Source organism: Chrysemys picta, chromosome 8 (assembly GCF_011386835.1).
Source record: "Chrysemys picta bellii isolate R12L10 chromosome 8, ASM1138683v2, whole genome shotgun sequence".
NCBI lineage: Eukaryota > Metazoa > Chordata > Testudines > Emydidae > Chrysemys > Chrysemys picta.
Genome location: NC_088798.1, coordinates 81126951 through 81152038, shown reverse-complemented (window position 1 = coordinate 81152038; position 25088 = coordinate 81126951). Strand labels below are relative to the sequence as shown.

General features: G+C 41.3%; 1 protein-coding gene across 2 annotated transcripts in view; it reads right to left on the bottom strand.

Moving 5' to 3' along the window:
• Nucleotides 1-25088, bottom strand: part of SLIT3 (slit guidance ligand 3) — a 793796-nt gene that overhangs the window by 250378 nt on the left and 518330 nt on the right. For both annotated transcript variants that reach the window (XM_005295705.5, XM_065554865.1), the window contains one exon: nucleotides 6690-6761. In XM_005295705.5, coding sequence (XP_005295762.1) covers nucleotides 6690-6761 — 72 coding nt within the window. The remainder of the gene's footprint in view (nucleotides 1-6689; nucleotides 6762-25088) is intronic.

The window sequence follows — 25088 nt, the reverse complement described above, 5'->3', positions numbered from 1 at the left end:
CCATCTCAAAGTCTCATCTCCTTATGCCCACGACAACACAGAAATGATTTCCTTTTTGAAAAGTCTGGTAAACACACTCTTGAGCAGTGGTGGGCAACCTGCAACCCGTGGGCCACATGTGGCCCGTCAGGGTAATCTGCTGGCAGGCTGCGAGACAGCTTCCATTGGCCGGGAACGGCAAACTGCAGCCACTGGGAGTTGCGGGCGGCCATGCCTGTGGATGGTTAATGTAAACACTGTCTCACGGCCTGCCAGAAGACTACCCTGACGGGCCACGTGGGTTGCCCACCACTGCTCTTGAGGGTGACTGCACGCAGATGCTGTGTAGGAGTGCAAATCGCTTCTATCTCTGCAGCAGGGAAGAAGGCATATCTTGTGTTTCTTGTATAGCATATGAAGATGATTTAAGTTTCTTTACTGCCCTCTGTAAGAGCTTTTGAGACAAACTACTGAATAATGTTTAGAGCTGGTTGAAAAATGAAAAACAAACAAACCCACAATTCATAAAATAATTTGAGGAACAGTCATATTGCAACATTAGTTGGATGGTTGTGAAACTTTGTGACCTGTTTATTGCTAAGATGAAAGGTGTAAATGTTAAACATCAGAAAGAAGTGCAGTTATATTGTTATAGCCACACCTTTCTGGGGGCTGGAGTCCTCAGTCTTGTGCCCAAAATGCACCTGAGAAGCACAAGTAAAATAGTAGGAGATGGCTTAGTGATGTTTCTATAAATTTTCAAATCCCTAGACTATGCAATCATATATTTGTCTACTAGAAGGGTGAAATCTTCCTTCTGAGATAGATAAATTGAGTTGCAGTAGTTAACCATGTGTGGAGGCATGAATAACTGTAATGAAGACCATGACAGATGAAAGGTTGCAACCAAGAGAAGATGGCATAAGTTCTCTTGGATACTGCTGCTACCTGAACATCCAGTGGCAGTTAAGCATCCACTCTAAATAGTGAGTTTTAATTAAAGCAAGCATAATTTCTTAATCCAGGGAACAGCTATAATTTCTTCCCTCTCCTCAGGATGTTGCCCTCATCCCACCTGTCTCATTTAGTTGGAGCCTCAGCTAACCAGCTCCAACTCAAGGTCTAAGCTCAGCCACACATTGGGAAACAAAAACTTCACCATCTTTTAGGAAACTGAGCTAAGTAACATCAAAATATTGAAATAACATCCTAACATCCTCACATGTAGACTGAACAGCAGAAGTAGTAGGATACAACCTTCTGGTACTCCACAGCATTGGCATAATATCACCCTCTGATTGCTTTCAGAGAAAAAATGGAGAAACTTTTGTTCTCCTTGGTATACTCCTGTTAGGGCCCCCAGACATGTTATTAATCCCTCTGATATCAAAGGCTCCTGCCATTTCTAAAGAATCAGCATGAACAAGTGCGCTTTTCCCCACATTAGAAGGTCATCAGCCAATGAAGCCAGCATAGTCTCCATGTCATACCATAATTAGGTCTAACAGCAGAGAGAAAGGAGCTAAGAAAATCTGAAGACTTCCGATGATGCCAGAGATGTCTAATTATAATCTTCTCAACACTATCTCCCAAAATATTAAGATTAGAGACAACATGGTGAGCCTTTTAGTATTAAGAGCGAGTTTCTTGACCACAATTCATGCTTACATTAGTAATACTAGCATCTTGCAGTCCCAAAGGGAGATGGCAATAACTACAAATAGTAATGGAACAAATAGATCTCCACTAGATTTCACAAACCCTGATGAGCACTGGTCCAGATTACAGATCCTCACTGTCCCACAACAATTCTGAACCTCACTAAGGAGACAGAGAAATGTCACATTAATCCTGCCACACACTGACAAGGACATCTCTTGATCTCCATGGAAGCCATCTCTTCAGTGTCAATAAAGTGTGTGAAGCACTTGGGGATTTCCTTGCTAAAAGTGGATAAATAATGTAAAATTAACATCTGGCATAATGGTTTACTGTTTCACTATCATGGCAGGAATAGTAATAAGGCTGTGTAGAATCAGAACTGCAATAAAGGCTGTCTTTCCCATATCTACATGCATATACATTTTTAAATTGCAAAAACCTATTTTTAATAAGAACATAAGAACATAAGAATGGCAATACTGGGTCAGACCAAAAGTCCATCCAGCCCAGTATCCTGTCTATCAACAGAGGCCGATGCCAGGTGTCCCAGAGGGAGTGAACCTAACAGGCAATGATCAAGTGATCTCTCTCCTGCCATCCATCTCCACCCTCTGACAAACAGAGGCTAGGGACACCATTCCTTTCCAATCCTGGCTAATAGCCATTAATGGACTTAACCTCCATGAATTTATCTAGTTCTCTTTTAAACCCTGTTATAGTCCTAGCCTTCACAACCGCCTCAAGCAAGGAGTTCCACAGGCTGACTGTGCACTGTGTGAAGAAGAACTTCCTTTTATTTGTTTTAAACCTGCTGCCCATTAATTTCATTTGGTGGCCCCTAGTTCTTATATTATGGGAACAAGTAAACTTTTCCTTATTCCTTTCTCCACACCACTCATTTGATATACCTCTATCATATCCCCCCTTAGTCTCCTCTTTTCCAAGCTGAAAAGTCCTAGCGTCTTTAATCACTCCTCATATGGGACCCGTTCCAAACTACTAATCATTTTAGTTGCTCTTCTCTGAATGTTTTCTAATGCCAGTATATCTTTTTTGAGATGAGGAGACCACATCTGTACACAGTATTCAAGATGTGGGCATACCATCGATTTATATAAGGGCAATAAGATATTCTCCGTCTTATTCTCTATCCCTTTTTTAATGATTCCTAACATCCTGTTTGCTTTTTTGACTGCCGCAGCACGCTGCATAGACGTCTTCAGAGAACTATCCAAGATGACTCCTAGATCTCTTTCCTGATTAGTTGTAGCTAAATTAGCCCCCATCATATTGTATGTACAGTTGGGGTTATTTTTTCCAATGTGCATTACTTTACATTTATCCACATTAAATTTCATTTGCCATTTTGTTGCCCATTCACTTAGTTTTGTGAGATCTTTTTGAAGTTCTTCACAGTCTGCTTTGGTCTTAACTATCTTGAGCAGTTTAGTATCATCTGCAAACTTTGCCATCTCACTCTTTACCCCTTTCTCCAGATCATTTATGAATAAGTTGAATAGGATTGGTCCTAGGTCTGACCCTTGGGGAACACCAGTTACCCCTCTCTATTCTGAAAATTTACCGTTTATTCCTACCCTTTGTTCCCTGTATTTTAACCAGTTCTCAATCCATGAAAGGATCTTCCCTCTTATCCCATGACAACTTAATTTACATAAGAGCCTTTGGGACCTTGTCAAAGGCTTTCTGGAAAGCTAAGTACACATGTCCACATGTTTGTTGACCCCTTCAAAGAACTCTAATAGATTAGTAAGACATGTTTTCCCTTTACAGAAACCATGTTGACTTTTGCCCAACAATTTATGTTCTTCTATGTGTCTGATATTTTTATTCTTTACTATTGTTTCAACTAATTTGCCCGGTACTGATGTTAGACTTACCATCTGTAATTGCCGGGATCACCTCTAGAGCCCTTTTTAAATATTGGCGTTACATTAGCTATCTTCCAGTCATTGGGTACAGAAGCTGATTTAATGGACAGGTTACAAACCATAGTTAATACTTCCAAAATTTCACATTTGAGTTCTTTCAGAACTCTTGGGTGAATGCCATCTGGTCCCGGTGACTTGTTACTGTTAAGGTTATCAATTAATTCCCAAACCTCCTCTAGTGACACTTTAATCTGTGACAATTCCTCAGATTTGTCACCTACAAAGGACGTCTCAGGTTTGGGAGTCTCCCTAACAGGCTCAGCCGTGAAGACTGAAGCAAAGAATTCATTTAGTTTCTCCTCAATGACTTTATCATCTTTAAGTGCTCCTTTTGTATCTCGATCATCCAGGGGCCCTACTGGTTGTTTAGCAGGCTTCCTGCTTCTGATGTACTTAAAAAACATTTTGTTATTACTTTTTGAGATTTTGGCTAGCTGTTCTTCAAACTCCTTTTTGATGTTTCTTATTAAATTTTTACATTTCATTTGGCAGTGTTTATGCTCCTTTCTATTTACCTCACTAGGATCTGACTTCCATTTTTTAAAAGATGCCTTTTCATCTCCCACTGCTTCTTTTACATGGCTCTTTTTTAGTTCTTTTACTGTGTTTTTTAATTTGGGGTATACATTTAAGTTGGGCCTCTATTATGGTGTCTTTGAAAAGTGTCCATGCAGCTTGCAGGGATTTCACTCTAGTCACTGTACCTTTTAATTTCTGTTTAACTAACCTCCTCATTTTTGCATAGTTCCCCTTTCTGAAATTAAATGACACAGTGTTGGGCTGTTGAGGTGTTCTTCCCGCCAAGGAATGTTAAATGTTATTATATTATGGTCACTATTTCCTAGTGGTCCAGTTACAGTTATCTCTTGGACCAGATCCTGTGCTCCACTCAAGACTAAATAATACTTCTTAACAGTATTTTCAAGAATAATCTAAAAGCCTATGCCAACAGTGCTTCAAAAGCCTATTAATGTAACTTGCTAATGGAATTCTTGCACACAAAATCTTTAGTGTTATCCTTTTCATAATAAGCATCACACTGGGTCCTGAATGATTAGGAAAAAAAGCATCATTTTCTATATCTTGACAGTTGGAAGGCACCAATCATGAAAACAGAAATAATAATAAAGGATCATCAAGTTTTAATATTATTAATACCTCAGAAAAAAAATAGTAACAAAATAGTAACAAATAATGACTGTCATTTTTCACAAAAATTACTGACTTGTTCGCTAATACAGTAGAGCTTTAAAAATACATACAGCTATACTGAAAGTGAGAGAGAAGAACGGGGGGGGGTGACCGACCAACCCAACCTTCCTTGCCCGGCGTTCTCCACCCTCCATGCCTGGCTAGGCCCCCGGGACGGACCCACCTCTCTTAGTACCTGGCTCCGCATCTTCCCAAGGCAACATGTGGGGAGGAAGCATGAAGGGTCACATGCCCCCCTCCAGATTTCTGCCAGGCTCGCACCAGAATGTAGCCAGCAGCAGCCTTTTGGCACTGTGTAGGAAGGAAGCGACAGCAGCTGCTTCCAGCCACAGGGGAAGGTGGGGGATGGATGACCAGGCCTGTGTCTTTGAAGAGCTCATCTCTTCCCCCGTAACCTCCCGTCACTGTGACTGGAAGCGGCTTGTCCCTTCCTGCCCGCACAATGTCGAAAGGCGGCTAACACCTCCAGGCTGCTGCTGGCCACGGACATAACCCAGCCGCTTCCTGTCCCCCGGCTACAGCGTGGGCAGGAAGGGGTTAAGGCCTAAGGATGCATTGTGCACCAGGGCCCAGGGAACCTGACTGCAGGGGCTTCAGTGAACCTGGCCAGAGAGGTGGCTCAGCAGGGAGGGTGCCTAGGAGATGGAGCAGCCCCACACTCCCTGGGGGCAGGACCCAGGGCAGCAGGGGGCAGATGAAGAATGTGCTAAGCCCTTGCCTGGGGGGGCTGCTGTGGAGCCTGCAGGGTCGGGGCACGAACAGGCTGGAAATCACTCCCCCCCCTCCAGAGCTGAGCTGAGGGGCAGAGAGGCTTCCCTGTGCCAGCACTGTGTGTGGCTCTGGCACACACAGAGCTCAGCTCCTCCTGGTCAGTGCCTGGGCCGGAGGGTCTTGGGTTTTCCCGGGGCGCCGACTCAGCCAGAGATAATAGGAGAAGGAAGGAGCCTGCTGGCCAGTCTGTTGGTGAGCTGAGCACCCCAGTCAGGGGCTGGTTCTCTGCACAGCACTGGGAATAGGACGCGCCCCACCGGGGGAGATATGGAGGAGCAGCAGGGCTGTGGGAGGGTGAAGGGGCAAAGCAGGGAGAGGACAGCGAGAGGGGGAGCACGTAAAGGGCTGATGGGTGGGCAGCAGAGGCGACACATAACCAGCCTCAGCCTGACGCCTGCCTGCACTCACCAGCCACCGCAGCTCGCAGCGCACAGCCAGTGCTGGCTGGAAACAGGACGGAGAGTGGGGCCCTGCTGGCCAAGAGCCGGTACGCAGCAGGGGGCTGCGCTGACGGACCAGCAGGAGGATCAGCCAGCCCCATGTGCTGCAGCTTTGCCCCACCACCAGTCTTGCACACCCATCCCCAATCATCGGCTACTGGACTCCCCACTCAACGCTGGTGGGCATGCGGCTGGCAAGCAGGGATCCGGCCAGCAGCAGGACCTGCCAGTACTGATGGGGGGAGACAGAAAATATGGGACAATTTGCCCGTTTTTAAAAAAAAGTTGGGACACCTGCAGGAGGGCTTAAAAACAGGACTGTCCCTTTAAAAACAGGACATCTGCTCACCCTACAAATAGACATCTGAATGCAGAAGAGAAAATTATAACTCAAAATCTTCTCTGTGGAAAGGAATTCAATGTTTAGAAAGAAATAAAGGGGACATCAATTAATTACTTCATATGCTACACAATAGAGAAGTGAATCTGCATGTTATTAAGGATTTCGTGCACTGTTAAGCATCCTGGGCCAATTCCATGCTGCTTTATATTTTGAAGAAGAGTTTATCTATACAATCCTCAGTAGTTTCAACATTTGAAAAATAAAGAAGATAAAATTCAAAACAGTACAAGCTACAAGTATAATCTTCCATTTTAGTCTTATTTTTAAACTTACATTCTCTTAAGTTTCTTGTACTGGGAAAAAGCTCCAGGGGGAACTGTTTTGATGGAATTCTGTTCCAAGCGTCTAAAAACAAACAGAGTAATGTAAACATTAAATATAAGATTGTAACGCAGGAATAACATTAAATGTTATAACGTCTTTTTGTACAAATATATAAAACTATATTTGAAACAGATTTTCTTTTGAAAGCAACTACAATTCAGCAAATGGCTTTTTTAGGAAACAAATTCATCTTCCTGACTAACCAAATTTCTACCAAAAAAAGGAAAACCCAACTACAAAGTATTTCACAGTAAGATGGTAAATTTAGTTCTGTGGGCACTAAGCTCACTTTGTCCTTTCTCAAGATAGACACATTGCAAATCACCATCAGCATCTTCAGGGCCAACTGAATTAATAAAAGATTTCCGATGTACACCTCTACCCTGATATAATACAACCTGATATAACACGAATTCAGATATAACGTGGTAAAGCAGCGCTCCAGGGCGGCTGGGCTGCACACCCCAGTGGATCAAAGCAAGTTCAATATAATGCGGTTTCACCTGTAACATGGTAAGATTTTTTGGCTCCCAAGGACAGCGTTATATCGGGGTAGAGGTGTATATTGTAATATTTCTCACCAAGGATAACGTAAAAAATATCGATTCCCTCCAAGTACAAAGCAGTTATTACAAAAGGATGGCAAATTTCCACCTCAAAGAAGTTGCTCTATTATTCTTCTCTGAAGTAGATAAAGGATGCTTTCAAGCTGACTCAGATCTAAGACAATACTTTTTACGCATATGTCCACAACTCCCAATATAGTCACTTATCTTAAGATAGAATTTGGTCTGCAATGTCAGACCACTAGACCATGTTCTCTCATGGATAAGTAGATCTGTTTGTAAAGCATGGGGGTAAAAGCAAGAAACTCTGAAGTTCTAGAGCTGGCTCTGTCATTAACCCACTGTGTCACTTTTTTAGACAAGGCCTTAAAAATAACTTCTGTATCACTTTTACAATTTGTAATTTGGGAATAATAATGCTATATTATCTACCTCACACAGGTTTTGAAAGGATTAGTATATATTTGTGATATACTTTGAAAAAAGAAAATGCTATATACAAAGCATAAGGTTTTTTGCCTCTTCTGATGCCACTCAAGAAATAAAAGGAGAGGTCCCAAGAGATGAAACAAAACACCTTTTTCACTACCTCAGAATACTAGGGTCTATTTTTAATGCCATATACAGAGAAGCATCTCATATAAAACACTATGGATGAGATTAACTGTAAAATAAAACACAAAAAATTGCAAGATTGATTTAGGAATATAAAACTTAAATAAGCTTTTAAAATATTTTTTCATAAAAAAGTTTCTAAGTAGACATTTTAAAAGGTTCCCATAATCCTCAAGAACAGGCCGTGTGATCTCCCTAGTTAATAATAAAAGCGAATCCCAATAAGCTAAACTCAAAATACTAAATTTATCATGTTATCAAAAATTCTTATATCCAAATCTGACACTGGCATTGAAATCTACTAAGCCTCTATTTTACAAAAAGAACTTCATATAATCCTGAGTTTTAACTGTGTTGGCATGGCCACCAATCACTCTTGTTGGAAATGATAGAGGGTTGAAATACAAAAGCACCTCACTGATCCCAAAGGGGCCAAGGCAACCCAACACACTCCTTTCTTTAAAAGCAATCGTGGTGATAGGTACTTAAGAAAACAACTCCCTGAGATGACATGGAGTTAATCAGCATTGATTACTGCTGCAACCACATGGAATCGAGAAACAAAAATGTGAAAGTATGAGTATGGAGATAAAATGCAGTGCAGCAAGAAGGTGAAGCATGTGTGTCTTAAAGGACTGCAGGAGAATGAAGAGGGAGCTTATGAAGCCTATAGCTCTTTGCTTCAGAGAATATCCTCCAAATGATCTGTGCCTGCAATGAGTAAACAAAAATCCCACTTCCCCCAATACATTTTCACTATTTTGGCTGTCTTACAGGAAACAGTTTAGTGGAACTGAAGAGCAAGTAAAACAATGCGTATGTAGTCATTGCCATTAAGCATTACTGTTACCATTCCTATTTTGTGGATCCATTATCTGACTTATCTCAATTATTTTGTGATTTGAGTCTCTCTACAAGATTTCCCTCCCAGTTAGTCCTAAATAGTATGGTACGCACATGCACTGTACTGCAGGGGAATGAGCAGTGAAATGCAAATTGCTGCGAATATCAGCACACTGGTGTTTTAGTGTGCATGTGCTTCCCAGAGTTACAACAGACTTTTCCTAGACATTCGGAGGTCAATTTTTCAGCAAAGCCTTTTGCTTTACAAACTCACAAAAGTTTGCATGTGCACTAATTTCTATGAACAAAGTAGGGAGTTGTTTGCCCAACTACCCACTTTGGGGACACAAATTGGGGTTTCACATGCTTCAGAGGTGCATATCCATTTCCACAGGAGCAATCAATTGAACAGAATTGCAAGATGAGGTTAGGCTGGGTGAAAACTTGGTCCTGTATTAATAATTCTTTGAAGTACACAGGAAAATGTCACACATAAAGAACAGAAGCATTTATATGTAAAAGATAGCAACTCCCCTTCCCCCACTTCCCCAACATGCACACACACCAAATTGCAATCACCAGGGATTAAAGTCCACACCTCCTGCAAATGCGAAAAATAAATAATCTAGAGGAGGATAAAGTCAGGGGAAAGAAAGAGAAATTACGATTCCAGAGGGTTGTTTCCCAGGGAGTTGGCCAGTAACACTCAGAAGCAGCATTGAGTTCTTCGCCATTCACCACAAATGAGCAGCAGATGGCCTGTGATGAAAATAGATGGTCAAGGGTGGTATCACATGCTGCTGCATTTTCAGCTTAGTTCTGCAATAAGCTCTTGATTTTATTTATTTTTTAAGAAGTCCTTTCTGTGGGGGACTAGGCCGAACAGATTATGCTTAGTGGGCCCTATCATGATAATGAGGTCAGGCAAGTAGATGCATGTAGATTCAAAACTTGCCACAAAGCACAGTCGACATTTACTGTATAATATTAAAACGAGTAATCGGAAAATATGAAGTAGAAACTTGGGCTTTACAATTTCTTTATTCATAAATGCACATTATGGAGCTGTAGGTACAGGTTGAAAATGGCAATTAAGTTTTATATTATTAGAAATGTGAACAACATAAGTGATTCACATTACTAGTTAGTAATACTACCCTGTCTAACCTCACTAGCTAAGCAACATGCATACAGGTCAATATTAGATGAGAGATATCCAAGGAACAATTAGGTTCTGCCAGAAGAGGTGCTTATGGTTCTGAGAGGTCACTCTTCACTCTGAGTCAGTGCTGACTCACCATTGAATAATGGGGAACAGTGCTGCTAGAAGAACAATCTTTCACATGAGATGCAAAATGTTACTAGATCATGTAACACTTTGCAAAAATAAATAAATAAATAAATAGAAGAAATGGTGTGTGTGGTAATCTGAACATCTTGGTTAAATTCTATTTTAAGAGTAGAGCTAGGCAGAATGAAATTGATCTAATTTGCATCTTCAGGTAGACAGCATTCTTTAGCCCATGTCCTAGTGCATTGGATGGTGTTGCTGTATGTTGTTAAAGAGCAACTATTGTTCTATAGCAGAGGTGTCTGAGATTTCAGTGGTTGGTGAAGTGATCCATTATGTACCTTTTACTTGCCTCTCTGGAATATGAGGAAACAATTTTTGAGAGACATTCTGAGATCTTCTGATGAAAGATGCAAGCACAAAAGAATAATCTGACTTGGCTATTTGAACCCTTTCGCCCCTGTTCTAGATTTCTGTACAGTTTGGATTTGAAGTGAAAATGTAAAAGTAAATAGTTGGAAAATGAAGAAAAAAATTCAGGAAAATTTGTTTCCATTCTTCATCCAAATTTCATTTTCACTAATATTTTGCAACCATCTGTATTTAACAGACACAGCACTGAACAAGTGGAATCCATGAGACCACACTGTAAAGAATGATGGAATAAATGACTCTATATGAAAGGTACCGTTCAACTTTCTCATGGGCTTTTGCTCGTCCATTCAGTTATCCTCTTCATTCTGCCATGTCAGCTGCTGCCTGAGAGCACCGTTCATACTGCCCAGATGTATTACAGATGCTGCACTTCCCCCTTCTGATATGAACAGTGTTGTGTCTGCCTTTGGAAGTTTTACTTTTAAAGCTTCAATGACAGTGGATGTCAAAGGACAAGAGCAATTTCCTTTATTCCCCTCTAATAAAGTATCAGAGCCTGGAAAATGCAGAAAGCCTGATGGATTCAAATATATTTTTCTTCTAATAATATGACATGGGAGATCTTTTTGATTTTTAAATGACTTTGTGGCACTAAGAGCAGATAGTAAACAAAACAGTTAGAAAAAGCAAGGGGGAAAGGACGCACTTAAAGGTGACAAATGATCCTTTGGCAAAGAATAAGCACTCGAAATCCCATCCTAATCCATCTCAAGGTTCACTGGGGTACAAATCTTTTTGTCATCTCCTCAGCTGGTGCTTACACTACTCAAACACATGCAGGAAAACACAAAAAGATAAAAAACAACCACCTAACGCAGCTTTCTTAGAGCCAGATCACATTCTTTGGAATGACAAAGCCATTTGTCTTGAAGAGTAATGCCCATAGCAGAGTGGGGGAGACAGCCATATTAATTTGGGTCTCAGCTATCTCTTTTTCATTGGGGGGAAAAAGAATTTGTTACTCGGCTTGCTAATGGAGCAGTTTGCTAGCAATTTTCCCATTTCAAACAACATCTCAGCTGCTAATGCGTAATGGTTTGTCAAGCCTACCCATAACACAGACAAATCACTAGCTTGGGAAAAAAGAGAGAGAGGGAGCGAAACATCAGTACTGATAATTCTTAGCTGTCAAATGAATAGAGTCTACAAATGAGACAGCCACGGTCTATTAACAGTGTTGTTGTGCTGTGCTTGAGATGTGTCAGAAAACGTCCCTTCCGCAAGAGGCAGCCATGAACGTCCCTGCTGGGAGAGGATAAAGTAACGTACAATAGCCAATCTACTCAATGGATCATGTTGCTCTGCTTAAATGGCCAAAGTTCTTACAGGCTTGCACCATTTGGGTGGCCAAAAGAAATATCTGGTAGAAAGAGGGACATCAGTACCTTGCTAGTTCTCATTTGTCTGACAGGGTACACAGAGCCTATTGAAAGGTCATCGGGATGGTGTTAGTCCTCTGTCCCTGGCTGGAGGAAGGATAGCCTATCCTGCGTGTAAGGATGTGCAGGATTGCAAGTCAAGGTCAGTGGTGAGAAATTACTTAATTCCTCCCAGTGCAATGTGCTCTGAAGAGTTGGGGATTGGGAATAGCGGTGTCAGGGAGGAAGGTGGGGGAATCTCTAGGAAGCGTCAGAGACCAAATGAGAAGTGTGATTCTTCCTGATACTTGAGTAAGGTGAGCTGCATTTTAAAAGTTGCCACACCTTATGCTTGGGACTTTGATGAAGGAAGTCTGCTGAATTTGTTTGGCCGTTAACAGGAGCTGGTCAGGCATCAGATTTACTCTTCTCTTTGATTACAAGTTGCCTTAAAGAGGTGTTGAAACCTGACCTAGGTCTACTGAACCCTTTCCTGCCTTGAATGGCCTGTCCCACTCTGCAACATTAGTTCCATCATAATTACACTAACATATCCCTAGGTCACTGTATCAAAGTATGTATCAAAAGGTAAGCACTATGTAAAATGCACTGTGGTTACAAAAAAATACTGCTTTGCATTTACCCAATCAGTACCAGCTTCTTACTATGTAATTAAAGGAACAAAGTAAAATTCTATTTGTACTGAATTACTGCAGTGCACAACAAAACAATGCCAATAAGGGATTTGGACAGCACCATGTCAACAAAGTCTGAGGTCAAAATGCACAGTCTTGTTGCTTCAGAAACTTTGTGGGTTGGCACTGCTGAGTGGTGGCCTTTGTATTTCTTCTCTCCCTTCCTCACCCAAAAGACAACAGAAATGCTTTAATGGCTGTGTTTTGGGATAGAGGAACACCAAATATTCTAAATATATCTCTTTGCACTCTGCTGTTTTAAGTAATGGATATTTAAAGCTTTCATTCCCTTCCTAATTGGAGCTGCTGCTACTACTATTATACAACACTGAATATATGTGGTTCTCTCACTGTCTTAGGGATTTATACTGCCACCATCACCATAGTATCTGAGTGCCTTCCAAGTAAAATCAATACTATTTATTATGAATCATAATGAAACCATTATTTTTCCACTGCAACCAAGGGAATTTACTTCTTCCCAACAGGACTCAACTTTACCTTCCTACTTCATGGTTTCTTATGGGGTGGAGGAGCTGTGGTCAGCAACCTGCCCTCCCATCCTAAAACAAGAGGGCAGCTAGCAACTCCCCTCCATGTACCAAGTGTTTTGTTACGTATTGTTTTTTTAAGGAACTAGCTGACTATCTCCCATGCCCTAACCTCCATCATCTTTGAGTGGTATTGGAAATCTGTCAGCTTCAAAAATTAGCCTTACAGAACTTGGATCTAATGCATACCAGAGATCAACACGTAACTTTGGATAAGAAATGATTAGACTGATAAATATCTAAGCAGTTTCCAAGCACATGGACACTGCAGAGTCATTCACCCACAAAGTTGGTCAACTTTTGCATAAGGTCTGAAACATTACGGTAGTTTTAAGGAAACATGAGTTAGGTCTCAGGTATGTCCATTAAAAAACAAAAGACTGTTTACCTATATGGACTTTCATCCACTTATCCAAGTATGACCATGTCTTCCTAATTACCTTTTCCTTTGGTTTCTCAAGGCACTTGCTCTTCTCTTGTCTGCACCATTCCATTTCAACATGGCTGCAGATCTTCAGGTTTAACCCAGAGCCATGGAGCAGGAATATGAGTTTTCACCCATCAGTTCAAATCTTCTTTCAAGCGATAATGAACAGTTGTTCACACAATTATGGGCTGTAGATTCTTCCGATCCATACTGCATCTTTAAAAAGCTAGTGATGGAATTCTTGACTGAATTTTTAACTATTTATCTAACTAAGGGCAGATCTTTAGCAGCCAAAATTCCCATTGGAATTGTCAAGCCTGAAATGGTCTCTTAAAATAAATCTGTGTACACTAACCTATTTGGATAGCAATGCTCAGCAAAGAGCTCTCTAGTGTGACAGTTGACAACTTTTAAAGTAGAAACAATGTAGTTGCACTTTAAGTGCTTGTTCTGGCCTCTGATATAGCGGCCCCATTAAAAACTCAACACTTGCCACACCATGGTAACTGCCGTTCATTGAGTCCAAATTGATACATATCAACAGCACTTTCACTACCAGCTTGCAAATGCTGATTTTAGCAACAATTGTATGAATCCATGAGATACAACAGAGTATTTTCCATATGCTAAAGAGGAGAGGCCTTAGTCTGAATCAAGCACTTCTTTGTGTTAGGTACTCTCCAAACAGATAGGAAGATGGTCCTAATTTTTCTTTCCTGCTGCTGTGCTCTGCGGTAGCTTTCTGTTTTTGAACCTAGTTTATCTATAACGTGGATGTGTCTTTCTTCATAAGCAGCCGGATGACTCTGACATGCTGATACATCTGAACATGAGGGTCCCAAACGTTCTGCCTCAAAACTGATGCATGTGGCAGACCCTGGATAAAATGCTTTGCCCTTCGCTTTGCTTCTCAATAAATCCATCAGTGTCATTCTCTCCTGCCTCCCTAATCCATTAACCCTTCCACCTCCAGACACCTGCAGGAGTCTCAACCCACCATGTTTCTGCCTCTCATGACTTCATTGAGACTTTAATAGGTGGCTCCCCTTCTTGGAGGTTGTTCCTCAAAGCAGCAGCAGTAGTGGGGGTTGCAGGAGTTTCTCTTCTGGCTGGTCGAGGTGGGAGGAAGAGGGCTCCCAACTCCCTCCTAGAACCAGGTGTCAGTTTGTGGGCTGGGGCTGAGAAGGAAAATGGGCACGAATGAGGCAGGTTCCAGGGATTACTGGACTCCCAGTCAGTGCAGCAGAAACTTGGCTTCAAATACCCTCTTCTGTATGCTTTACTGGAGTGGTGTGGTAAGGGGTGGTGAGAGGGTCTATGTCTATGCAGTTTCTCCCCCATAAATAGCTTCAGGAACTGATGGGGAGCTCAACAGGTGACTGTTCCCCTTATGTTAACTGACCTGGTCATAGCAACAGCAAGAGTGCTTAGCAAAGGGGAATGGGGGGGCAAGCGTTAAACAAGGCCAAACAGTTTTTCTGGGCTGAATGTGGAACAATGTTTTGCTGCTTCCACCATTAAATATAACCCATTTTCTGTCCAGGATCACCCCACTCTGCATGGGGCTGCCTTGCCCACGCTTCCATAGGGGAGTGAGAGGACTGTGTGCATGGAGGCCTCTGTGTATGGATCTGGGAAGGAAAGATTCACTTTGCTTGAGGGGGATATTTGGCTCTTCCCAACCCCCCGCTGCTGAAATGGGGCCTAGAGCTACACATTCCATTCATTGGGTGTGCATTGGTACACATGGGTCTATCCTTTCAAGATGCCTTGGCAAGAAGAGGGGCAAGAAACTTGGGACCACTTCAGCATTAAGAACTCTGCAGGCAGACTCCTGTACCACATGTCACCCCACTAACTTCAGTGGGGCTCTGAATGTGTGGTTCTCAGTGCAGAATTAGGGTCTTAATTTTTATTATATATAAACAATGCAACTCTTACAGGGCCCAACGGCTGAGTCTGTTACTAAGAGGCTTGTTCAACCTCTGAGCCCTCTCCAGCTCGGTAGTATTTGAGGATTCTGGTTTTATGTATTGGAAAACACCCTTGCACCTTGCCAATTTGATTGTAGTTAAATTTCATACATGTAAACAAGAAGTGGTTTTCAACTAATCGGTATCAACTAATGCATATGTGGCATTTGGACTTATCTCTGCTTTTTTGTTCTGCTTTGTCACAAGAAGAACATCTAAATCCTTAATGAGCCACATGGTCATCTCATTATGCTCATTAATCCTTAGCAGGCTGACATCCCATCCCAGGGCTTACAATTCCTCTATATGTCAGGCATAAAACCTCCAATGTAGGTCCTGAACATTAGCACAGCAAGACTGTTTGGATACCAGAATAACCAATGCCGAGTTTTGAGGCTGTGTGTAAATTTACAATATTGACATTTTGTCGTATTACTTTCTTGAAATTTTAAGACAGATAATTCTTTTAGATTTGCTGGAAGCGTTACCTAATAGTAAACTGTTTGAAAGGGAAAATAGTCAGCATATAATTTATTATATAATTTGTGCACAATCCCAGTTTTTTAATATCTATTTGTACTACATATCTAAAACGTTGACAAGGAAAAGGGATCAGAAGAAAAGGTGAAAAACAAGGACAGGTGGGAAAGGTGCAAATACTTTCCCTGCGTGATAAAGTGCTGTCACTTATAGTATTTTGTCAACAAAACAGATGTTTTAGGGCTCTGTTAACTAGATTCTACATGTTGCATATCCTTTCAGTGAAAACATCCATCAAAACCCACACGTTCATTTAATAAAACCAGCAGAAAAACAAACATACAAATCAAACATCATAGCACCTGCCTGCAATAATAAAACTGATTAGCACATTTTATATAAAATTAATGCTTTTGTATTCCATATTTATTTTCCCTGATGTCTTCTACACTTTCATAATGAACTTTCAAGATGCATACACACATGATACAATACAATCTCCTTCCTGCAATATTTCAGCCAACACTTTATATTGTGGCTTTCAATACAAGGTACAATTACAAGTACAAAAAAGACTGTGCTTTGCAAAATACAATGTTAGAAACTACCTTTGAGTGACATTCACATTAGATAAAACAAGATCTCTGAGGCTTTTTTGTTCTGAATGTCCTAGTCTGCATTGCTTGATCTAAAGTTAGTCAATTTGATAACTTGGTATATGTTATTGTCCTTACTGTTCATACAAATTCCCTTTTATTAACAGAGCCAGATTTATGTGTCTGGTGAGCTGAAAGGATGCTTCAGAAAATACTCCCAAGATTACAAAGTCTTACACAGCTTGTCCTGGTGAAATTCATCTGCATACAAATGTCAAAATTATAAACTGGCCAGACCAATCTAAAAAAATGATGATGCAACCATAAAAATGTATACAATTATCAGACTTAGTAAAAACATAATGTACCTTCTTGTGGTTGGAGGTGACAATAGTCACATTTAACAAATCAGAAAGTAAGTAAATATCTAAAATACAAAGCTTAGCTTGATCTAACAGCTGAAATCTTATGTAGTGATTGCTTATTTGTATCTATTTTAATATCCAAACATCGTCTATGTCAAATATCTCATTCAACAAATCTGGAAATATTTAATTACTGATCTACCTCACTCTCTTCCCTTCAGGTATTTAGCAAATACTATACAAAGCAGAATTTATCTACTAGCAATTTAAAAAGAACCTGAACATTTCCGTACAAACTGTACATTTTGATACCCAGACAAAACAAAACTACATATTCTCCTTAACCCATCTCTGCACATGAAAGTGTTTTTATTCCCACCATTTATCACTGATTTAAACCCTCTCCACTGATTGTTCAGTTCATCTAAAATAGCTGCAATTTTCATGTCCTTGTTCTCAGTGGAAAGGTGGCCCTGTACATGTTTTAAGCCTAGAGAGTAGGAAATTGTTTCTTGATGGTGAGCATAAGCAGTCGATGACAGTTTGCCTGGTGACATCTGAAAGCAGTAGGCAAAACTGACATGTAAAGATGTCCAGAGCCACTTTACAGCAGTGAGTGAAGATCGTATTATATAACTCAAATAGAGTAGACAAACTCTGCTTTCCTACCCTGGGGGGCCTCCATTGGAACAGTCAATAGGTGTGTTCAGAAATACTATACTGGTCTAAGCCACATTATATATTGGAAAACTGATGGGAAAAAATCCATTATTAACTTCTTGAGAGAGGACAATTTGAATTGCTGACCTATCTTTCCTCTGCCCCCAAATTCAATGGGCATTACTTTTATTTAAAAGGAAATTAATTTTGAAAAAAAAAAAATTAAAAACTCTCCTCCGGTTTGAGATGTTAAAGCCAAATTTCAATGCAGACTAAGTTCTTATGGTGCACGAATAAATGACTGAAAATAACGGATTTATTAATAAGAAATGCTTCACATACTTCCTATTTTAAAGAATTCTGTTGGTGTAATTTAATATATGCAAAATCAAATTTGTAAAATGACATCATAGAAATGTCTATTTAAAAAAGACAATGGAAAGGGTATTTTGCACTTCTATAACACCTTCATTCTTACAATCACACAATCTTCACTCAGAATTATTTATTTAAGTCTCAACACCCCTCTGAGGTATATTCTGTGGGTATACTGATCAACAAGAACTTCCCCAAAGGGTATCAATGAAGCAGCAAGAGCCCCAGAAATAGAACCAAGAACCCTTGATATTGAGTTGCCTGTTCTACCAACTGTGCAATAGTCCCCACTGGGACTCCCTCCTACTCCCTGTCACAAAATCAATTCCCTAAAATGTAATGGTTTGGCAAAGAAGCACATTTGCTAAAGGCAGAATGAATAGAAAGTTAAAGTTAAAGCTGTTTTCTCAGGGAAAGCAGCTTTGTTTGCTTTTCTCTAGGTAATCAGAGGAGATAATGAATATTTAGAAGTGCAATAACAGATATTTCCACAATGTTAAGTGAATATCTCTTATTTGTCTCAAACTATAAGAAGCCATTATTTACCAAAATGAAGTATATATTCTACATAACCAACAATGTTGGTTGGCAATAAAACAAATCAGTATTAAGAATCGGTAAACCAGATACTAAAAGACATCTGACCTGAAGTTCTCACTAAACTTGAAACAATCCCAGACTCCGTTTTGAGGTTTGAAAAAGTTTGGTTCAACTCAAATATTTGGAACACCTGACTAATTACTTGTACTGGCTAGTGCTGGAAGTGCAAAAGCATAATCTCAGTGAAAACAGTTGCTCTTATTGTATTACTGAGCTGATCGAAACTAGAACCCCCTGATGCGTTTCCAACTGGTTTCTCAATATAAAAGGTTCAAATCAGCATCTAAATCAAAGTCCCATACTTCAATGTTCAGCCATTTCTGATCCAGGTACATCAAGTTCGATTCAACTCTGCATTACTCCAATTATATGCAATTGTGCCTCCATTCATTTCAGTGGAGTTATTCTAGTGTAAAACTGGAGTGACATATCGGTGAATTAAGTACAATGTAGGCATAGATTTAAAACCTCTAATATGAGACATAAAGATAAATCTACTACAAGTGTACACCTTAATAAGGTGTTAATATATTGAGTATATACATTGGGTTGCTGGAGTGTGATGCATGGTGGTGATACAAATTTGGGTATCATCCTGGGCAGGGCCGGCTCCAGCATTTCTGCCGCCCCAAGCAAAAAAAAAAAAAAAAGAGCCACGATCGCAACCGGCGGCAGCAATTGGAAAAAAAAAAAGCCGCGCTCAGCAGCGGCAGGTCCTTCGCTCCAAGAGGGAGTGAGGGACCTGCCGCCCCTGAATTGTCGCAGGTGCCGCCCCTCTTCCTTGGCCGCCCCAAGCACCTGCTTGTTAAGCTGGTACCTGGAGCCGGCCCTGATCCTGGGGTTCGTAATCTGCAATAAAATCACATGTGAAGGATGGAAGAGATCTAATATTCTTCCACCAAAATTGTTCCCCTTTATACATGTTTTTAATACTCTATTCTATTTTTCATTTATACCCAAAAAGTACTATTAAGAGGACATTATGAAGGTTGCAAATCAAGCCCTCAAAAGTTAGGAAATGCCAGAATTAAGGTTGCCTGTGCATATGGATTAGGATGGTTCTTTAATGACAAAATCACATACTATTTTTTTTAAGAGGACCCCTGTGTCATTCATTGTACAGGATGGATGATGCTCACTTCATGTGCAGTTATTCAATATTTTTTCCCCTTGCTCAGTGTATGGCCCCATTCCTTATTTGCAGCACGCTATTCAAGCCCTGCTCTTAAAACAGAATTTTAATTTCCTTATGGACCTTTCTATGGCACTCATCACTATAGTCTTTGAAAAAAGAAGAACAGGAGTCCTTGTGGCACCTTAGAGACTAACAAATTTATTAGAGCATAAGCTTTCGTGGACTACAGCCCACTTCTTCGGATGCATAACATAAATTTGTTAGTCTCTAAGGTGCCACAAGGACTCCTGTTCTTCTTTTTGCGGATACAGACTAACACAGCTGCTACTCTGAAACCTGTCAATATAGTCTTTGAGTGCTTCACAAACACAAATATATTTTTACAACAACCTTGTGAGAGGTGAGATTTTACAGATGGGAAACTGAGGCACAGAGAGACTGGGGTCAAAGTATCTAAAAACTTAGGGTGCCCAATTTGAGACACCTATGTATGGCCAAAGAATAATATCAGACTCCAGGAAACTTCATATTAAGTTCCTCTCCAATCTGTGACTCCAGCTACTTCATCCACAGAACATCAGTCAACCCATGGCAACTTCCAGGTACAAGAAACAAAAGGATACAGGTCAAGAAGTTGACAGTACCCTTTACTACTGAAAATGGAGCCTTGATGGGAAGGTGATCAACACCCCAGTTGTAAGAGTATATCTGACATATGCTCAAAGCATTACAGAAACCACAGAAATCTAAACAACTAATGAATCTCCAAGGTGTGATGCTGATGGGGTATGAAATAGCCCTTCCTATCAGACCACTTACTTGGGGTAACTCCAATATAGGAATGATCAGAACCAGATCCAGTGATGGTCTCGTCTTCAGTGTTCTGTATAAAACCCCAACAGTTTCCGGGAAGATATTTTTGCTCATTAAGCTGTTGTCCTTTTTCATGCTGACATCCACCAAGAAAATAAGCCATTAGGCCTCCAATAGGAGCACTGATATCACCTGGAATATTTCAGCTGTGGAACCCTCCATTTAAACTGGTTTATTGTCAAGAGTAAAAAAACAGAATCATAAACTCTGGTCCTGTCCTTGGAGCACAGGAAATAGTCAGAGGCTTAAAAAAAATCTCCTCTCTGAGGTTGTCCACATACATACATATGAAGCAAGATGAATTTATCACAAATTATTCCCCCTACCTCTTCACATTTGAGATTAGTAGACTACTGAGACCTTGATCAGAATCAACCATGCCAAAAATGGCCCTGCAGCTTCATCCAGCGAGATGTCAGTGATACATGTTAGACATTAAAAAGCAACAGAGGGTCCTGTGGCACCTTTGAGACTAACAGAAGTATTGGGAACATAAGCTTTCGTGGGTAAGAACCTCACTTCTTCAGATGGAAGTAATGGAAATCTCCAGAGGCAGGTATAAATCAGTATGGAGATAACGAGGTTAGTTCAATCAGGGAGGGTGAGGTGCTCTGCTAGCAGTTGAGGTGTGAACACCGAGGGAGGAGAAACTGCTTCTGTAGTTGGATAGCCATTCACAGTCTTTGTTTAATCCTGATCTGATGGTGTCAAATTTGCAAATGAACTGGAGCTCAGCAGTTTCTCTTTGGAGTCTGGTCCTGAAGTTTTTTTGCTGTAAGATGGCAACCTTTACATCTGCCATTGTGTGGCCAGGGAGGTTGAAGTGTTCTCCTACAGGTTTTTGTATATTGCCATTCCTGATATCTGACTTATGTCCATTTATCCTCTTGCGTAGTGACTGTCCAGTTTGGCCAATGTACATAGCAGAGGGGCATTGCTGGCATATGATGGCATATATAACATTGGTGGACGTGCAGGTGAATGAGCCGGTGATGTTGTAGCTGATCTGGTTAGGTCCTGTGATGGTGTTGCTGGTGTAGATATGTGGGCAGAGTTGGCATCGAGGTTTGTTGCATCTTACAGCAAAAAAACTGCTAGCAGAGCACCTCACCCTCCCTTGTTATCTCCATACTGATTTATACCTGCCTCTGGAGATTTCCATTACTTGCATCTGAAGAAGTGAGGTTCTTACCCACGAAAGCTTACGCTCCCAATACTTCTGTTAGTCTCAAAGGTGCCACAGGACCCTCTGTTGCTTTTTACAGATTCAGACTAACACGGCTACACCTCTGATGTTAGACATTATGATGGGTTGGTGCAGAATATTCTCAAAAGAACTAGTAATATCATAGGAAGTTCTCTGGGGGATTCTTCTACTACCCATGGGAATTACAATTCTTCTCTAGAGCACTATCATAATAAGTACCTCCAGGCCTGTTATCTTAACTCCCTAATCCACCCAGTTCACCAGACCCATTGCCTCCCCACAAAGAATCATTGTTCATCTATGCCAGCATAAAACACCACATCACAAGAAAGACAGAACAAGTACTGGTGTAGGAACTCTCACTTGATTATCTTCAAATAAAATATAAACGAAGAAGGTACACCCCTCTAACCTCCCCACTCTCTTGACAATTGCTCATTCCCTAAGCATATCAAAAAGTTACAAATTTAAAAAAAGTCGAAAGGAGCTAACATTTTAAAAGTGTGACTAGAAAGTCTCTCTCTCTCTTAGCTTAAGCAAAGTAAACAATCATGGGATAAGATGGAAGGTTCTCTCATGGCTCAGTAACTGATTAAAAGACAGGTAAGAAACGTAGTAATAAATGGTTAGTTTTCACAATAGAGAGAGGTAAATACTGTAGTGGGGTTCCCCAAGGATCTGTACTGGGACTAGTACTATTCAAAATATTCATAAATCACCTGGAAAAGGGGGTGAAGAGTGAGGTGGCAAAATTTGCAGATGATACAAAGTTGCTCAAAGCAATTAAACTTAAAGCTGACTACAAAGAGTTACATACAAAAGAATCTCACACATTTGGGTGACTGAGCAACAAAATGGCTGATAAAATTCTGTGTTGATAGGTGCAAAGTAATGCACATTTGAAAACACAGTCTCAATTATACATACAAAATGTTGGGGTCTAAATTTGCTGTTACCACTCAAGAAAGAGATCATGGTGTCATCATGGATAGTTCTCTGAAAACATCTGCCCAATGTGCAGTGGCAGTCATAAAAGCTATTGGAATGTTAGGAACCATTAGGAAAGGGATAGATAGGGGATGGATCACTCAATAATTATCCTGTTATGTTCACCCCTCTGGGGCACCTGGCACTGGCCACGGTCAGAGACAGAATACTGGTCTGCTTACACATTCTTCAGGATGTTTCAGATACTGTGGTCCTTCCAACTCATACATTTCTTCCAAATGTTTCTTAATATCATTTGTTCCCTCTGTTGCTCTCAGATTAACGGAAATCTGAACATATCTTCCGCCTACAGATCACTAACTTCCAGCAGTAGGTCCCATATAACTACCCAACTGTGCCCCCACCCTGTCAGCTTCAATATAAAACTTTACACAAAACATCTTCCTCTATTATTTCTTCACACCAACTCTCTGAAATTAGTAGTTTCCACACTCTCTAGAACAGGGCAGGCAAACCCTTTGGCCTGAGGGCCGCATCAGGTTTCCAAAATTGTATGGAGGGCTGGTTAGCGGAGGCTGTGCCTCCCAAACTGCCAGGCGTGGCCCAGCCCTGCCCCCTATCTGACCCCTCCTGCTTCTCGCCCGCCCGGGACTCCTACCCCATCCAAGCCCCCCCCCCTTCCCTGTCCCCTGACAGCCCCTGGAACTCCCACCCCTGACTGCCCCCCACCACCCCATCCAACGCATCCTCTCATTCCTGACTGCCCCTCCGGGACCCCTACCCCATCTAACTACCCTGTTTCCCTGACTGCCTCCCACCACCCCATCCAAACCCCCTCTCCTTCCTGACTGCCCCCCTGGGACCCCTGCCCCCATTCAACCCCCCTGTTCCCTGCCCTCTGACCGCCCCAACCCCTATCCACACCCCTGCCCCCTGACCACCACCTCAAACTCCCCTGACCTCTATCCAACCCCCCGCTCCCTGCCCCCTTATTGCGCTGCCTGGAGCACCGGTGGCTAGCGGTGCTACAGCCGCGTCGCCCAGAGCACCAGGACAGGCAGCCGCGCTGCCCGGCTGGAGCCAGCCACGCCACCGTGCAGCCCAGAGCACTGGGTGGGGCAGCTGCACTGCCCCAGGAGCTCGCAGCCCTGCCGCCCAGAGCACTGCGCCAGCGGCAGAGCGAGCTGAGGCCATGGGGGAGGGGGAACAGCAGGGGAGGGGCCGGGGGCTAGCCTCCCAGGCCAGGAGCTCAGGGGCCGGGCAGGAGGGTCCCATGGGCCGGATGTGGCCCACAGGCTGAAGTTTGCCCACCTCTGCTCTAGAACCATATACAGTACTCTTCTAGAACTTCCCAAACAGATGCTCATAGCTGCATCGTTATTACCTCAGCAAATCTTTCATATCGTTATTTAAAACGTTCATGCCTACAGCTCTTAAATCTATCATGTTATAAAACATTACATATGTACAACCATATCCCTATAGGGTATATATTGTTTGGAATGCAAATTCAAGAGTAATTTTTAGTATTTCAGATATAATTTATACTGTAATTTTCAGGAGTAGAAATAGATTCCTAGTTGGCATGTTGTACAAGATGCTGTAATCCCAACAGAAGACTGTACATGCCTGAACTTTTAAGTAAAGCAAGTGTTCAGAGTTTCTGAATTGTCAACAAGCATGTGACTATTTTTTCATTTCTAGTAAATTAATTTACATGCCCAGGTTATCGTGGGCAGTATAACTTTAGAGCACTGTTTACATCCAACATATTTGTTCAGTGAACTTGCATGTTTAAAATATCTTTTTTTGATATGAGAGTTGCAAAGTCCACACAGAACATGGAAACTGATTAAATTAAGCATAGTGAACTACTTTATAATGTGCTGAGATGGTAATCACATAGATTTTGAGCTGAATCCTAAATTATAAAAATAACCAGTGTAGTGACAGAGTACACATATAGATCAGAGCACCAGCTCTGTGGTTAGAACATTTTGGATAAACAGTAACCCTCAAATTGCTGGGAGTCAGATATTAAATTGCAATGGGCCAGCATATAAATGAGAGAAGCAGCTAAACTTTGTCCCAGAAAATCTTGCAGTCTAGCAATATTTCTGCAGAGATGAAAAGCTGAATTGTTACAGTAATTATATGGATATGATTGAATCCATAAAGTTAAGGCTCTTAAAAGCTGGTTGCAAGAGGGATACTATCTTACAACAACCATTCCCTATGGAACAACCAAAAGCAATTCTGTTTTATTTCACACTAATCAGGACTGTGGTAGATTGTGAACTGCTGTAACAGACAAAACTAGTAAAAACAAGTACATCTGAAAACCAATATCTGATA